Source organism: Callorhinchus milii, unplaced genomic scaffold (genome assembly GCF_018977255.1).
Source record: "Callorhinchus milii isolate IMCB2004 unplaced genomic scaffold, IMCB_Cmil_1.0 Scaffold1, whole genome shotgun sequence".
Classification (NCBI taxonomy): Eukaryota; Metazoa; Chordata; class Chondrichthyes; order Chimaeriformes; family Callorhinchidae; genus Callorhinchus; species Callorhinchus milii.
Window position 1 is genome coordinate 77,016,918 of NW_024704742.1, and position 18,544 is coordinate 77,035,461.

Genomic DNA, 18,544 nt, shown 5'->3' on the forward strand with positions numbered 1-18,544 from the left:
GAATAGCCTTGATGGGCTAAATTCTCATTCATTACATTCTTGTATAATTATAAAATGGAGTCATATGCAAGATCTCTGCTTGAGAAAGTAGTTTGAATTGATGATGTTCCTGGAACTATCATAGATTTAATGGAATTTGTCCAATTGTTTTTGACCTGATTTGTAGGAGAAGAGTTTATGGTGGGTGACGTGTTATAAAAGTGACTGAGTTGAATGTCCCTTTGCGTTAAAGTGTATAAAGCAGTGTGTGTTTGGGTTGGTATTCTTTTGTTTTGGAATATCAACGGGCTGTTTGAAAACACTGAATGAATGAACATTGCTAACCAAAAACATCTTCCATTAGGAGTTATACAGTCTTTAAAGCACCGCATTATACCAGATCCTATTCTTGTTCTCTGGCATTCTCTCTCTGTGCGTATTAAGTCTTTTTTTCTTATCTTTTATTTGTCTCTCACTTTCTGGTCTTTCTTTCTCTCTCCCAAGTCGAGTGCACTCTCTTTTTTCTCTCTCTCACTTCCCGAGTCATTTTCCCTCTCACTCTCCTCTCCACACACCAATCACTATAACTTTCTCTCTCCCTCCCTGATTCACTCTTTCTCCAACTCGCTCACTGTTTCTAACTCTATACTGCTAAATAAATATTTACCTTCAGGCTACCAGATGGACACAAAGTTACTTGGCCTGTGCTTTAGCTTCATTGTTGGCTCACAGTCACATTGTGTAAGTAAATTGAGTTCCTAGAAACTTCACTTGTAAGTATATAACTGTCTTGTTTTGGCCTGTATCACAGCCCCAAATTCATTTCCACTTTGGAGCCCAATGAGGATAAATGGTCACGTGGATATTCGGCATTCTACTGTAATGTTTTCATTTGATATAGTGCCTAGAATATCAAACCAACTCAGAGCACTTCACAGTTACGGCTGTAAAGTGTAGCGAATGTACATTTAGTGAGCGAACATGCCAGCAGTTTAGTGACGGCAAATCCCAAGAGCAAACAAGAAGTGAATGAGCAAAATATCTGGAGGATTATTGACCAGAGCACTGGGAGATATCCCTTCTATGATTTGAAGTGAGAATAGGAAGAATTTTCATGTGCAAGTGATGTGATGGTGAGTTTAGATAGGATTTATATAAACTTTGTCTTCATAAATGAACAAAACATTGTCCTTTTAAATACCTAACATAGGACTATAAACTAAATAGTAAAACTCCAGTCTCATGGTTCACCAATTAGAAGACTATGAATGTATGTTTTCAAACATAATAAATAATACTTGAAAGATGTGTGAAATCCTGTAAATAATGTCATGATCAGGAGGGGTTGAGCTCAGTGCAGAGAGTTGTTTAGATTCATAAAGCAACCCAGTGTGTTTTGGCTCCTTTCCATCCAGCTCTCACTGTGCTGGGGGACAGCTGACGTCAGAGTCTAATTGCTATAGTACAGAGTCTGACTGAGTTCGTGGCAATCACTATCTTACTTAAAGACAAAAGAAGCATCTCCTGAATCTTCCTGATTCTAATGCTAAGCATGTGACCATGACCACTGGTGAACTGGAGAGTACTCGGAGTTTGGTGGTGGTGATAACCTGTGAGTATTTAGGAAGATTATTTACTTGTGTCTTTTGCTGTGTGTTTATTTCAGAAATCATCAGCTTTCAAGTGGCTCTCAGTTTAGCACGTCCTTGAGTTCCGATGGCAGAGAGGTATCTCTCAATTTACATACGTTTGCTCTTCTGAAATGCTTGCTCTGACCTGCCACCAAGTGGGAAATATACAGCTCTTGATTCCACTAGCACCTGTGATAGAGGTAATAATAATCCTTGTATTTGGTATAGCGTCTTTCAGGTTAGGAAGTCATCGCAAAGTGCTCCACAAGGTAGACTGTAAAGTGGAGTGACTGTGTTTTGTGGGCGAACACTAGATATATGCTGTGTTGTTGATCAATAATAGTGTGACTTGTAAAAATACAGTACAATGTGTGAATTTGTGCCATCTGTTAGTTTACTTCTATAAGTATCCTGCAGTTCTGTAGCTCTGTGCTTTGAGCACTCGCAAGCGAGAGACCTGGGTTCAATTCCTGGCAGGGTGAAACTTTGGGCAAGTTCCCTTATTCCACACGCTTCCGTTTACCTATCAGTAAGTAGGAACCCGGTTGTTAATCAATTGGCGGATCGCTTTTCTGGGGGTAATGATTCCTTTTAAAAAAAATGGTCACTCAATCTACGACTGTTCGTGGGACACTGCTGTGCACAATTGGCTGCTATGTTTTGCCCACAAAATATACAGTTAATTTACTTTACAGTATATTCTAAGGTGCTATGTCACATGCAAGGATTATTATGATTATTATTATTTATTATTTAATTATAAGTTAAATTTTCATGTGCTCAGTCTGTGGAGCTCAATTTTTAATTTTTTTAAACAAATTTTAATTTATCTTCTTATTTGTCCTCCTGATTTCACGGTTACCTTCACTCCTTTTCTGAAGGTGTGAATGGTAGCACAAGACAATCTTCATGAGCCTACTAGTGAGTGATTATAAGAGTAAGAGTCAGTTGAGTTTAGACTCAGTGAGTGGAACACAGCGATGTATTTCCTGACCAGCAGAGGGCGAAACTTGGACTACAATTTTCTTTCCCCTGTGTTAACCAAGGAGGCTAAAAGGAATTGCTGTGGCCCTACCAACATTGCCAGCCGATACTGACTGCAATTGAACCTGGAACTTCCCTGTTCCGTATGGCTCAGCAACCCACATCACAGTGCGGGTTTATTCACTGAGCCATGAGAAAGGGAGGGAGAAAGTTTTTTTTCATAGGATATAAAATCTAACATCTCATGGAGTTTAGATGCTGTTTGTAAAGTATTCTGGGTCCACTGTTGTGTTCGAGTATGTTTGGGACTGGAATATAAAAGTCAAGAAGTGTATACAATACTGGTCAGACCCCGTTTGATGTATCGTGTGCAGTTTGGGGCACCAAACCTCAGGAAGGATATATTGGCCTTCGGGAGCGTGCAGTGTTGATTTACTAGAATGATTCCTGGTGTCAAAGGCCTAAATTATGATGAAAGGATGGAAACGTTTGATTATATTCACTCAAATTTAGAAGGGTGATGGGTAATCTGATTGAGGTGTATAAAATTATAAAGGTATTTGATAGGCAAAATAATGAGCGATTGTTGAGAGAATTGAGAATTAGAGACCATAGTCTTAAACTTGAGGTTAAACCATTTAATGTGAAATAAACAATTTTTTAACAGTGGGTGGTGGTGAGTGTGGGATTTACTCCCCCAGAAGTTAGTGGAGGCAGAGTCGATTGAAAAATGTAAAAGGCGAATAGATAACAGGGATCGGGGGGTATGGAGAGAAGATGGGGAGGTGGAACTGGTTTATGGATTGGCCATGATCTTGGAAAGTTTTGTGACAGACTCGATCAGCTGAATGGTGTACTCCTGTTCCTGTGTTCCTTTGTTTCTTGAACCCCTGGGATGAATAACACAACTGTTGTAATTAAATGCCTGTTTCCCATCACTTTCCAAAAGCCACTCCTTTCCAAAAGTGTCTCCTTTCAGGAATACAAAGGAATAATAACAACTTGTATTTATATAGAGCCCTTCACATAGAATAATGTCTTGGAGCTCGTTGGCAGTGGAAGTATTCCAATAAACAGTCAAAGGAGAGAAGAAATAGCGTGAAGCAAAGAGCGAGACAACAGAAAAGACAAAAACAAACTTCAATAGAGGAAGGCAAAAGATGCGAAAAAAAATTGTCAGGGGAGGAACCAAATTCCTTTGCTGCAGAAAAAGCCAAGAATAGAAGACTCCAATTCAGAGTGGATTCTTCAAATTTGTCTGATATTAGCACAGCATCTGTGCTGCAAGATAAATTAGTCCAGTTTCCAAACTTTAAAACTGTGGCATGCTATTTTGTTCCTACCAGGTGGGGTCTGGTTTTAAACAAAAAATAGTTGCAGAAAATGAATTCTGCTCTACTGCATAATCCAACCTACTGCATTTCTGTGCGACACAACCTTTGCCCTAATAAGCTCCACAAGCTTGTCAACCCCATACTTGCCATCTTCACTGGCTCCCCATCCCCCAGAGAATTGAGTTTAAAATCCTTGTCCTTGCCTCCAAAGCACTCTATGGTCTTGCTCCATCCTACCTCTGTGACTTCCTCAAATCAACCTGACCTACCAATCTGTCCACTCCCTCGGCTCAACGGGTACTGATCTGCTCCATGTCCCCCACCCTATCCGCTCCACAATTGGTAGTCGGGCCTTTAGCCTTTCTGCACCCACTCTCTGAAACTCCATCCCAGACCGCTTCTGCCTTGCTCCCTACCTTGCCTCCTTCAAGGCCCATCTTAAGACCTTCCTCATCTCAACACCTTCAGTCATCTTCCCCCTTGCCTGCAACACCTTCCTGACTCCAGCCCACAGCTCGGGTGCAAACCCTTCACTGTCCAGCACCTTGGGATGTAATCCCAATATGAAAGATGCTTTATAAATGCAATTTGTTGTTGTTGTTGCTGCTCCATTGTGTTGCTGAGGACACAGGTTGAGCGTTGCAAAGGCCAACTTCAAGACAGACACCAGCAAATATTTCTTTACCAGAGAGTAATTAATGACTGGAACAAGTTACTGCAAAGGGTAGTTTGAGGCCAGGACAAATCGATGCTGTGATGGGAGAAAGGTAGGTGGATGTTTTCGAAGAATGAAATTGGATGGGCCTAAGGGGATTCTTCATCTGAGCTGATCATGTGATCATTTGAACTGTCCTCCTCATTGGGGAGTAGATATGGTTCATACTGCAGAAAACGGAGGTAATTCATATTCCCATAGCAATCTCTGATTTTTACCATAAAAACAGGATATTACAGATGTACACAGATGTTAGAGAGACAAATATTTGGCGTGAGAGGGAAGCAGATGGAACAGGAAAAGGTCAATCATAGGGAAAGATCATATGGGACCAGGAAAAGGGAATACCTCAAACCAGAATGCCATCAGGTCCGTTTTCCATATCCCTCCCCATATTTCGAGGTAAAATCCCATCAAATATTAGAAGTCCCATAAAGATTAAAGAACTGGATTACAATATTAAACTCAGTGTGAGGCATCTGTTAAATATTGACAAATGTTTAATTTCAGACAATGTAATACTTTGCAGCACAATAACAACTTGAATTTATAAAGTGCCCTTTACATAGGATAAGGTCTTGGAGGCTGTACTTTGCAGCTCAAGTACACAGTGTGATAGTTGCATGGCTGTGGGACGATTGACTCCTGTCCTCTTTCTTCACCTCCCACACGCCCCACCTGACACATACAAGTTCATTCTCACCCTCGGACACATCACTGTTGAGAAATGTGAGCAAAGAAGATTAAAGAGAGAGTCCTGTTCTCACACAGGCGCCAGCAGCTGATTGGGTGTGATATTGGTAGGTGTCTGGGAGTTAGTCTTCAATGCCTGGGGACGAGCGAAATAAATATCTAGACAGAGCTGAATTGCAGACTAATCACAAAAATAATTACCTTTCTGTTTTTCAGGCCTCCAACATCTTGAACTATTAAACTGAATTCTGAGTCCTGTTTTTGAGATTTTGATGCATCAACTCAACTCCGCCAGACCGGCCTAAGATTCCTCCAACATCACAGAATTTTGATGGAAAATTGTCTAGACTACAGTGAGTGAACACTGCAAGGTGAATTTTGTTCACTTGAGCAGGTTTTGCTGACATAGTCAAAATGAAGCATTACTGGGAGCAGCAGACACTTGGGTTCTTATTGCTGTTGTGCCTTTGGAAATGTACTGGATCTTCATTCGTGGAAGTGAATCGTGGCATGAGAGTGCCGAAGGGGCAGTCTGTGTTCCTGGCAGAGGAGGACCTGCAATTCAAGATCCCCAAGGAGAAAGATGCCTGCAAGCTGGAGGTAGTCATCAATGAACCTATTACACAGCGAGTGGGGAAGCTGACACCTCAGGTAAGGTGCACCTGTGGGCTTAAATAGTATAAATTGTGTTAGAGTAAAACCCCACTATTTCTACCAGGTAGATTCATTATGGCACAATTTGAGAGTATGGACCCTAATGTTTGCTTATCAAAAAGTCCAGAATATGCTTGCCGCTCCTTCAGCACTCCAAAACCAGCAGCCAGGGTGCAGGGAGATAAACAATGGCTGACTTTCAGGTAGTCAGGAGGTTACTGGAGTCACTTCCTGTGTACTATGCTTTGAAGCACCTATGCAGAAGTATTGACTGACAATCCCGCCCCTTTATAGCCCTGGATGGAATTTTATGAACAGCAACTATTCGTAATAATGGTGCTCTACCGTAGTAGTTTGACTGCTCCACATCCCCTATTCTTTTCATCCCACCATCAGCTGGTGGACTTTCAGCCACTTGGTACCTTCTTGCTAGTATTTCATTCCCAGACCCCTCTGACATGTTCCCTCCCTCCCCTCTTTCAAGGCACATCTCAAAATGTACCTCTTTGATCACGCTTTCTCGTACTCGTCCCCGTGACCTCCCACCCTCGGTTCTGGTGCCGAGCCAGAATTGGCAAGCTCTTTGGGACATCCTCCTGACATGAAAGGCTCCATATAAGTGTAAAATGTATTGTATTGTTTAGTCTAACTATTGCATATTTTGGAGTTTTTAAACCATACCACTGGGAGCAGAAACAACTATCTGAACTATGGTGTTTTTTCATACCGAGATACCGCACATGGTAAGACACATTTGGGATTGTAGTTCTACATTTTGTGTATAAATATAAATGTGTAGTCTTATGTCGGTAAGAGTATATTCCTTGTATATTTTACCAGAGCACATTATGAGGTTTAAAAAGCAGTTTAATGTTGTGGTGGGAAGGTGGGGTGGTTCTGGAAGAATAAGGCAAATGAGCTGAAGGGCCTTCTTCATCCAGGCTAATCTTGTGAGCTGTGCACTTTGTTTCGAACATAATAAAATGGAATATAAAGTGTGAACTAAATTCCTGCCTATTTATATTTAACTGATGTTCAGGTCTTCGATTGCCATTTCCTTCCCAATGAGGTGAAATACACCCACAATGGCTGTCCCATCCTGAACAAGGACCAAGTCATGCTCAGACTTTACAGGCAAGTAGTGAAAATACTTATTTTTAATATTTAATGCGTCTAATTAGTTTTTTTTCTTATTTTCTCCCCATTGCCATCACCTCTGTGCTCCTGGACTGGCCTTGTCTTGCTGGGCTTCAGTTCCACGGATGCTGGTTGCCTTCTGGTGCCCTGCCCAAGTGTCCCCCGGCCATTGTTGATGTGGGTAAATTTGGCGCTAATTGTCAGCTAATTTTCAAAAAAGTGATCTTTAACATCCACCGAAACAAGCAGGCAGGACTTGGTTTACCTTCTCACCTGACACATGGTACCTTTTACAGTACAGGATTCACCCAGCACTGGAAATTCAGCCTAGACTGAGTCTGAAGTCCCGACTTGGGGCTTGAATGCATCCATTTATCATACAGTGACACATGGCTATAGCAGTGTGTTCTGCTTCCAGCTTTTATTTTGAGCTACCTTTGTGTGCTTTGTCTGTGGCTGCAGGTTTACAGAGACGGAAACCTTCACTGAAACATTCATTCTCAGCATTCAGCTACTGGAGTCTGACTGCAACATCATCCGCCTGGGTTCAACACCACTGGAGGTCCCTGAGTTTTACGATTTATCCAACTCCATCGATAGGAACGTACTTACATTCCATTACGACAAGTCAATGAATCTTAACTGCACCGTACGAGTGGCCACTTCAGAAACTCTTCTTCCAGGATATGGAGAGCTTGTAATAGGAAAGCTGCCAAGAGGAGAGGTCTGGGGTGACCAGCCACACAGCTTTGTACGGATCAGGCAGAAGTCTAGTAAGCTGACTGATTTTGTGACATACATTATTCAATGTAATTTGGCCGAATAAAACTATAGTGGAAGGATCTTAATCGACTTTCAATGCCAGTGCCTTTGTTTTCAACCTAATTCAGGGAAAGGAAATCAAATACTCATTACAATGAGGCAAATTGAAGGACCACAGGAAACCAGCAACAGTAATCCCAGTGGAGCCCACAGGAACCTTCAATGAGATCAACCTTTGCTGGCATCTGACTAACCAAAGCTTGCCACCTGTGAGCCTCGATCCAATGCTGCAGACTCAGTTTCTCAGAACTTCTCACTGAGAATAGCGATGTGGGGGGAGAGAAAGAGGGCTGGAGGTCTAAGTGAAACATTCATTAGAGAGGTACATGGCGTGCATAGAATCATAGAATCTTACAACATAGAAGGAGGCCACTCAGCCCATCTTGCCCGTGTCAGCTCTTTGAAAGAGCTATCCAACTAGTCTTACTTCCATGGGTCTACATCTGGCTCTATTTGACTTGCTTAATTGTGGCCCACCACATTGTTTACAATACCTACCTGAAGGGAATGAGATCCAATCAGCTAAACATGGTTAAAGCAAGTTCATACAATTCCTCAACAAAAGTATGAGGTGGAGATGCCATATTCCAACGTCCTATCCAGCAGAGGTGGATTATTCCCTTTCCTAGTTCAGGATCTCTGAGGGATAATCGTAGCTTTGCTCCTGACACTGCCTGAGATCAGCTAATTCAGTGAAGGTTCAGGGATTAAATATATGATTCAATTCCACAATGGGCACTGGCTTTAACAACTTAGCTACCAGGGAAATCTCAACTGTATGTTAATAGGAATAGGTAAATGGAATTAGAGGAGATAGCTCTCGTGGGGGAGCTCACACCAGATTTCTGAGCAGAAAACGATAGGCCAAATGTAGGGTTCTGGTATTTATTGTACATTCAAACTTAGTAACTCCTTCAAGCAGATTCTTTCAGTAATGTAGGTGTAATCATATTGATTGTATTTCAAAAACATTAGCAACTTCACTGAAGTTTTACATGGTTTTATGCTGATTGGTTCTTTGTTTGACAAGACAATCTAACCTGTTTTGTAGAAAAGGGGCACCAAAGTTGTAAGAAATGCCAATGTAGCAATTTGGTCAAAATGTATATTTAAAGGGAAAAACAAAACAAAAATTCCACTCTCTCAGGACCAATCCTGACACCATTGTCAAACCTGCTGACAAGGGAGGTGCTGTCATAGGCTGGCGGAAGGACCTCTACCTGGCGGAAGCTGAACGCCAATTCTCTGACAACTCCTCCTACCTCCCCCTGGACCATGACCCCACAACTGAACACCAAGCCATCATCACCATGACAGACAATGACCTCATCTCCTCTGGGGAGATTCCTCCCACAGTCTCCAACCTTATAGCGCCCCCAGCCATGCATAGCCCACCTCTGGACTCCACTTTTGCTCCTTTTGCCCATGCCCTACCTACCTACATCCGTGATTCTTCTGACACCCTCCGCTACTTCAACAATTTCCAGTTCCCTGGCCCTGACCGTCTCCTATTTACAATGGACGTTCAGTCCCTCTAAACCTCCATCCCCGGCCTGCAGGCCCTCCACTTCCACCTCAAACAGCGGCCTAACCAGTCTCCATCCACCATCACCCTCCTCCACCTGGTTGAGCTTGTCCTGACATTGAACAACTTCACCTTCAACTCCAAAACAGTTTCTCCAAGTAAAAGATGTCACAATGGGAACCCGCATGGGTCCGGGCTACACCTGTCTGTTTGTTGGCCACCAGGAACACTCTTTGTTCTGGACCTACTCAGGTCCACTCCCTGACCAGTTCCTCAGGTACATCGCCGACTGTGTTGGGGCTGCTTCCTGCTCTCGCAGTGAGTTGGAAAAATTCACCCATTTCACTTCCACCTTCCACCCCTCCATAACGTTCACATGGTCCATCTCTGACTCTTCCCTTTCTCGACTTCACTATTTCCATCTCAAGGCATAGATTATCAACAGAACAGCACCTCATTTATCTGCTAGGGACCTTGTAGCCCTCTGACCTCAATAATGATTTCAACAATTTCAGACCATAACAGCTCCCCCTCCCCCTCTTCTGTGACCATTACCACTCATCTGCGTCCCAGACAGACCTTTTCTCTCCCTGATCTGCCTGTTTTGCTGCAAGTTCTTCACCCCCTTTTATTTTGCATCATTAACACCTCTTTAATCCATCATCTCCTGTCCTCTACCCCATTTTCTCCTTTGTCTTCCTTGTTCTGACTCCCCCCCTCTCTGTTAGCCCTTAAAAGCCTCTCCCTCCCAATATGCCCCAGTTCTGAGGAAGGGTCGTGGACCCGAAACGTTGACTCACTTTCCTTTCCCCATAGATGCTGCCTGACCTGCTGAGTGTTCCCAGCGACTTCTGTTTTGTTTCTGTACATTTAAAGGGATTCATCCTATTATGTGTACATGTGGTAAAGGTTGCTACACTTAGTAGCAAGAACAATTTTACTCCCCACAGAAACTAGGCTGGATAGGAAAGGTTCCAAAAATGGAAGTTGGATATATGAGACCTTTAATCTTTAAACAAAATATAGTCAAAATGCAAGCACTGTTCATTAAATCAACACAAATAAACCAAAGAATCTAATGACTGATCATGATTGTTTCTCACTATTTGACTTTGGAAAGTAAAGGTAATGGTGGTGGCACTTTGCTATTGAGAGTGCTTGTAATGCTCATGACCCCAGCTGACCCCAAGGTCACAGAGCATGAGTGAAATAACTCACCCATAAATAATCTCTTAGCTCACACTCGTGTAATTCTCAGTAATAAAACCCCTCATTAAGCAGTGGCTTATAACTGGTGCACTCTGACCTGTATGGGCTATGAACAAATAGTTTCTGGTGCTCTCCACAAGCCGACAAAGACCTTAGTGCTAATTAGTCAATGAGGGCCCCTTACAGGCGAAATACATGATGGGATGAATGCTGAAGTGTCCAAGCAGAACACACACGTTGCTCTTTTGCTTTGCATGAATATGTAAAACTTTAATGCCATGGCTCTTCTCTGCGGTCCACCAAAATAGTATTAATTAACGTTCAACCAGATAACACTAACCATAAGGATTCATTGGGATAAATCATTGTAAATCTACTGGGAGCTTGATGAGTGCTTTTCCACAAAACGCTTTGCTCGCGTAATGGGATTGATGGCTGTGATTTGTAGGTGCTCTATTTATCAGGACGTTTTTGTCTTATGTCAGAATGGAGACTAGGATCAAGCCACGAGGACCTCAAGCAGATTCATACATTCAAAGTGAGCTGTGACGAATTCCTTATGATGGGACTTCGCTACCACCACCTCAGTCCCCCTTCTCCTGATGTAGACTACATTGCAATTGGCTTGGAACTTGTTGACAGCAGAAGCAAAAATGTGCACAAGGTAAATACAATTCCACAGAGGCCAGGGGTTCACTTTCTTTTGTGAACCTCTCATTATAATAGGTGTTGAATATTGTATTTTGTGTTACAAGGTTATGGTTTTATGAACTTAGATAAAATCCAGCTATGACTTAACCCCATCAAATACTTTTGAGGCATCCTCCTGACATGAAAGGTGTTATGGAAATGTTATTGTATATTCCATTGTATTATAAATTAATTGACTTGCAGAGAATAATATATTTCTCTTTAGTCCATTCCTATTCCCCAAAGCCTTGCCAAGATGGTAAATTGACTTAAATGTTGAGAGAATTGCCTTACCAGGAGGAGATAGCTTTGTTGGGTCAGATGGGTGTCTGACACAATCAGAAACCCCTCCAAGATCACCATAATGGGTTGACTCTGACATTCCATAGCAAAGCATAAGGTCACCTTGGAGCCAGCTCAGTTCCAAGGAGACTCCTTTATTTCCAGGATAGTATCAAGCTCAGCTATGGTGAGGGGACCAGGGCCTCAGCGTACCAGTAAGTAGTCAATACCCTGCTCTGTTTAGCTGCTTTTCCCCCTTACACTATTATATTTCTTCTTTGGAAAAGGAGAGCCTTGGAAAACTGAAAAATACAAGTGAATGCAAGACTGCAGTAAGGAATTTGTGTTACTAAATGAATTATTCAACTCTAATGTAATTGATGTTCAGAATCATTTTCCTCTTCTTAGTTACTTAAAGCAACAAACTATCACCCAAGCACAGTGCTGCCAGTGGTAATGGTGAGACAGGGAGTGGAACACAATATGGGGTATTTCTTGTGTTTGTGTGACATTCATCCAGTATAGTCCTGTTACATAACCAAATTTACTTGCCTCTGATGGCATCTTCAGGATATTAATAAATACAAGGGACAGGAGGCTTACCAGTACCTTCCCCTGAGGTACCCCATTTATTACCTCTTCCGAATTTTGACCAAACAACTACCTGCTGCTTCCTTCCCTTCAGTCAATTCTAAATGCAGGTCAGGAGCAGCTCCGCTGGATGTATTGTAAAACATTGTGTATTTTGTGGACAAACACTGTAGGGATAAGTAAGATTTTAGTTTAAAAAAAATGTAAATCAGGGTGTATTGTTTCTTTTGTTTTAAAAACAAAATTGCATTAGATTGAAAATGTAAGTCGAAAAGCATTATGTTTGAATGACTATGTAAGTGTGACGTGTGGTAAAAGTTTCTTTAAAAATAACTGAGTGTAAGCTCTGGAAAAAAAACATTTTCTGTTTTTAATGCAGTGATGTTGGATTTTGTGTGAAATTCCTTCTGTAGCAGAGCAATTTGCATTTCCCTGTCTTTCTCTTGCAGACAGAGAATATTTGGATCCCAGTCAGAATCAGGAATGCTTTTCCCAACCAACCCCCAAAGGCCACTTTCATGGCTATGTTCATCCTGGAGGTGGATCAGTTTATCCTGACTTCCTTGACAACGGGGACCTGGATGGTGAGGATAGCGAGACCCCTAAGGCCCAGCTTGTGTTCAATGTAACCAGACCACCTCCGCAGGGCTACATCACTCACTTGTCCGACCACACCAAGCCAATCACGTCATTCACCTGGAGCGACCTGAATGAGCTGCTCATAGCATATCAGCCCCCAAACAGCAGTCACACTGAGAGAAGGAACTACGAGGTAGGTTGTGTAACATGCCAGTGAGCTGCTGGCTGAAGTGAAGTACCATTTTCCCTTTTGAGAGTCTCCCATTCTCTTTGTGTTCTGCCTTTTGATAAATACTTTGCATAGGAATTACAGTACTTCAGCCCACTCATGTCATGGGTTACATTAATGTCCCATGAAGATTTTGTTGGGAAACCCCTTTACTTAGAAAAGAATAAACTGAGAAAGAGATGAGCTCTTTCTACAAAACTATAATAATAATCCTTGTATTTGATATAATACCTTATCAAGCCTTCACAGCATTTACAGCAATTTTTTAAATCTGTAGTGACTGTATTTTGTAACCAAAACTAAGATAAGGTCTGCTCAATAGTATGGAGCAAAGCTTAAATCCTTTGCTGCAATAGGTCTCGTCTGACTGTTGGCTAACTTCAGGATTCACTACCCTCTGTTCTGTCGAATCGATTTCCACAGAACCTTTTGGTCAGTCACGTGCTTTACAACAAATGTCTTCTAATTCCTGCACATTATTGATTCCCAATTGAACAGCACAAACTAATTCTCTCTACACTTACAGTTATCTTATTACATTCCGGTTACGTAAATTATATTTTAATATTAATAGCCAGTTCATGTTTTAATATTAAAGTGGCCATGATCCTTTTGCTGAGAAAGAAAAATATAAGAGCCTTTAAGTTTTTGTTTCCTAATGTCACTGTGCAACACAATGTCATTTGCATATTATGTTATAATCTTTAACAAGGAAGCTGGTCAAATTTTTCCCTCTCTTTCCCCCCCAGCCCCCTTCTGCCCATGTATTTCTAAGTGATTTCTCCTTTTACCCTTTCCACACTGAATCTAGGAACAAGCTGTAGGAAGTATTGGAGCTCCGGTACCTCAGTCAAATGCAAATAAGAGTTGAGCCATTCAATTGAGCCAGGATCTTGGATAGCTTTTGTTTAAAACTGTTTTTAGTTTTATAATATTAGTTGCAATTTATTCATTGGAGTCGAGAGATTAATTTTTCTATGATACTGTAATTTTTCAAACCTTACAAGGATTTTATAAAGAATGTACAGCACGAACACAGGCCTTTCAGCCCAACCAGTCTATGCTGATGTTTGTACTCCATATGAATCTCCAACCAAGAAACTATGTACCTTCTTTGTCCCATTCTCCAGCAGTAGCATTAGAACAGAATAGGTGGATTGGCCTCACGGATTGGGCATTGAGTGTGCTGTATGTGATCTGAAGAAACCACTCTTTAACTGGAATTTCCATATATGTCCAGCTTGTTTAATCTTGTGCTGAACTCTACTCTTCAATACACAGAATGTCACAGAATACACTACACAAATGTCAGCATATTCCAGCCATTCTTAGCTTCCTCTGATGGGTGCTGAAGCTGTTGATCTCTGTATTAATAATAAAAATAATCCTTGCAATTGGTATAGCGCCTTATCACGTCTTTGAGACATCTCAAAGCACTGTACTGAAGCTTTGACATCGACTGTGTGTTTCCCAAACAGGTAGAGTTCGAAGTTCACGACTTCTACTTCAGGAACAGTGCACCAATTTTGGTGCATATCTCAATAAGGACGGCTGATACCAACTCTCCCAGAGTATCCTGGAACATGGGTGAGTTTGTATCTGGTCAAACTCCCCCATGTATAATCAAGATGTTTTTTGGGGGGTGTGGGGGGAAGAGACAAAGAGGCTTTCAATTTCATAGTTGACCCCATACTCTTAACCTTAACAACTCTTAACAATACTCCAAATAAAATTCCTCATTCACTTCATCACTGTTTGTGGGATATTGCTGTGTACAAATTGGCTGTCTCATTCTCGCACAAAACGTATGACTTTACAGTATATCTTGTGAATCGCTTTAGGGCATGTGAACGCCACTAGACCCAATTCTTTTCATTACTAAACAGTTGTTGCAAAAATTTAAGATGACATAGAATTTTGGAAAATTCTTAAATTCAGTCTTAATTAAAAGTCGTTTTCCCACGCTTTTTTAAAAAAGTGTGAGGAATTCTGGGCCTCTAATGTCACAAGTTCATTGCATTTAATCCCTTGTTGCTTAAATCTATCATCAGGTTTCCTTGTTGCCTTCTCCTGGTTGCTAGTACAAAGATCTTCTCCACATCTAACTAGAACCTGCAACCAAAAATGTGGTTTTGTTAAATTAATCCACAACTCATACAGTGCTCATGGTAATGAGAAATTCTGTCCTTGGTTTTCCTGGCTTGAGTTTTTATGCTGGTTATTTCTTTGTCTTTAGGACTTAATCTACTGGAAGGCCAGTCCCGATTGATTACCTGGGAGCAGCTCCAGATCGTGGACAATGATGACCTCAGTGCTGTCCGTCTGATCACTGTGGAGGGCCTGCAGCATGGACGACTTACAGTAAGAGGTTAATGTCCATTCAGGAAGTTATTAACTCTGTAATAACTTTGCATAGTTGTGACAATAACTAACATGATCTTACTTAGACTGAGAACCCATCAAAGCATGTGGTCCAGGCTGAGGTTCCAATACTCCACATGAAAGCATTCCAGAGAATTTGCTTTGATTATTGTCAGATAGATCCAACACAGGAAAGAGATGAGCTATTCATTTAGCCCTTGAGCTCCAGCAATGCGATTACTGGGTTGAACAAATCTAGGTCACCATCTGCTGCTATCCAGATTGAGGTTTCTGCTTCAGTTTCATATGAGCAGAGGAAGAAACAACAAGGAATCTGATCTGTTGGATGTTATTGCAATTAGGCCAATATCCTGTTAATGTGTTTCCAATGTCTGAATCACAGTAATTAAGTTAAGCCATCAGACAGTGAAACCATGCTTTAAATTGAGCTTTGTGAAAGATATGGTTGCATGGCCTGTGCTTGTTTGGGGCTAGGTAGTTTGCTGAATAAGTCATTAATTTACGAGGAGGATTTGGGTGAAGCAAGAGGAGCCACATTCCAGCTAAATTATCCAACAAGAAAGATGAGAGCAGAGTGTGGGCTATGTCACCGATTTGGTTGTTTTGCTTACTACTGTAATATTACATATGACACATGCACACACTGGAGGGTCACAATTCTGGTACACAAATACTGAAAGCGTTAATGCCAGTATGGTGTGTGTGGGGGTGAGGGGGGGAGTTGTACTTGGATATTCCAGGGAGGTAGACATCTTTTCTAGCCCTGCCCAACAAGTGGAAAGTGGCACAACTACAAAGACCATCTGATGTGCAAGTGAACATTGCCCTTGGCACTCCTCGAAAAGAGAAAGGAGCCAATAGCCAATAGTTCCACCCTCCCCCCAAAAAAACTGATCATTTGTTTCATAACTATTTCCAGACATCGCTATGCACCAATGTGCTGCCACGTTCACTTGTGTATTGACTACAAATACACAGTCACTGCACTTCATGGTGAATCATGTGAAACGCTTTGAGATGTCCTCCGGACCATGAAAGGCAATATACCAAATGCAAGGATTATGATAGTTGTTTAAAAATATTAAGTCACTGAGATATTTTTTATAATGGAAACCAACATTAGGCTTATGACAATCGTTGTGACCATCAGTCTAAAACAACATCAATAAACTGCAAACGGTTTTTGAAGGCTGAGGATCATTAGCGTTAATAATTGGTAGTAGATGTCTCAAAAAAGTGTAATGTCCTCTGACTCCCACCGCTAACTGGCATCACGTGTTGTAATTTCAGATGGAAAAGGTTTCATTTTTACTGTCAGCGACATCAAGGCTGGTGCCGTTCGGTATCATCATGACGACAGTGATACCACAAAGGATTTCATAACTTTCCGAATTTTTGATGGTCATCATAGTACCCGGCACAAATTCCCAATTAATATCTTGCCGAAAGATGACAGTCCTCCATTCCTCATCAACAACGTTATCTTTGAGCTGTGTGAAGGCCAAACAATTCTGATCGAGAGATTTATGCTTCAGGCCTCGGACATGGACTCCAGTGATGACTACATTCTCTTCAAAATCACCAAATCCCCTGAAGCTGGAGAAATCATGAAGAAAACAGCTCCCGGAATCACAGGTATTGTGGCTGGGCTTGTGGGTGTTGCCAGGCTGGCAGTGTCTAAACCAGACTGAAAATTGAAAGACACAATGTGATTGTTGAAACCATCACAGAAAACTCTGCCCATTCGATGCTCAGCTATAGGTTTAACTGCCTTTCCTCCTCCCCTCCCAACTTCATGAAAATGATTGGGCCCTAACTTGCTTGCAGCAACCAGTGGACTTGCCAGCTCATAGAGCAATGTGTTTAAGTTCTGGTTCCTGAACATCCAACCCCAGCACCGTACAGTACTTCATGACTTTATCCTTTATGAAGGGCACTAAATCAATCCAAGTTGCTGTTGTTGAGAACACTATCTTAACTAAACTGAAAACTCGAGTTAGATAATTATTATCTATAGTGATGATATCACATGCCACAATTTTCACCCCAACATCCGTTTCAAATATTTCCAGGGTCTGAGCTGTGGGCATGCGTGTTAGTATATTATAGATGCTCTCAATGCTCTCTGTACTCTGTTCCAACAAATGTAATAGCTCAGCCTTCATACTATATGAGCCCTTATCCACAGAAATTGAGTTCATTATTAATTATTGGATCTTACAATTAATTATCTGAGAGAACTTTTCTGGTCAGGATTTGCATCGAGGTCAAAATGCACATTAAAGAGATTGTCAGGGTGTTGGATATCCATTAATTTACCAATAACTTCTATGTTTTGTAAAGTATAATTTTTATACAACTGTATAATTCATCCCTGCACGATAAATTGTAGATATTGTTGTGATATAGTCTATGTTGAAGCTCCAATGCAGTGCTGGGAGAGTTCTATGTTATTAGAGATGCCATCCTTTGGATGAGACATTAAACTGAGGTCCCGTGTGCCTGTTCAGGTGGATGTTAAAGATCCCATGGCACTTGCCGTAAAGAGAAGGGAGTTTTTCCGGCGTCTTGGCCAAGAATCCCCCAAATTAAAATTGGTCACTCACTTCATGGCTGTTTGTGGGACACTGCTGTGTGCATTTGGTTGCTGCATTCACCTACATACAGTAAATGCTGTGAAGTGTTTGAGATGTCCTCCTGATGTGAAATGCAAAGGTTATTGTTGTAAATCTATCCACGACTGTTTGTGGGACACTGCTGTGTGCAATTGGCTGCTGTGTTTAGCCCACAAAACATACAATCAATTCACTTTACAGTATATTCTGTGAAGCACTTTAGATGTCTAGAAGATGTGAAAAGCGCTCTTATCAAATGCAAGGATTATTATTGTTGTTATTCTGTCCTTTATTGCCAGGTTATCCTGTCAACCGGTTCCTGCAGAGGGATCTCTTTAATGCTGTGATCCACTACCGTCACCTAGGAGGAGAGGTGTTTGAAGACTCCTTTGAGTTCATTCTATCTGACAGCCACGACCCACCGAACCTCTCAGAACCCCAGGTATTTCTTAGTTTCCCATACCTCTTGTAATTTCTCAAATCTCTTCTAGAT

General features: G+C 41.5%; 1 protein-coding gene across 1 annotated transcript in view; it reads left to right on the forward strand.

The window, feature by feature from the left end:
* The first annotated feature begins 1,548 nt into the window (after positions 1–1,548).
* Positions 1,549–18,544, forward strand: part of frem1a (Fras1 related extracellular matrix 1a) — a 69,175-nt gene continuing 52,179 nt past the window's right edge. Inside the window, 11 exon segments of the mRNA XM_042332338.1 lie at positions 1,549–1,591; positions 5,553–5,987; positions 7,030–7,124; positions 7,590–7,900; positions 11,169–11,347; positions 12,696–12,819; positions 12,822–13,018; positions 14,533–14,641; positions 15,291–15,422; positions 16,727–17,071; positions 18,351–18,493. Of these exon segments, the coding sequence (XP_042188272.1) occupies positions 5,751–5,987; positions 7,030–7,124; positions 7,590–7,900; positions 11,169–11,347; positions 12,696–12,819; positions 12,822–13,018; positions 14,533–14,641; positions 15,291–15,422; positions 16,727–17,071; positions 18,351–18,493 (1,872 nt within the window). The 5' untranslated portion in view covers positions 1,549–1,591; positions 5,553–5,750.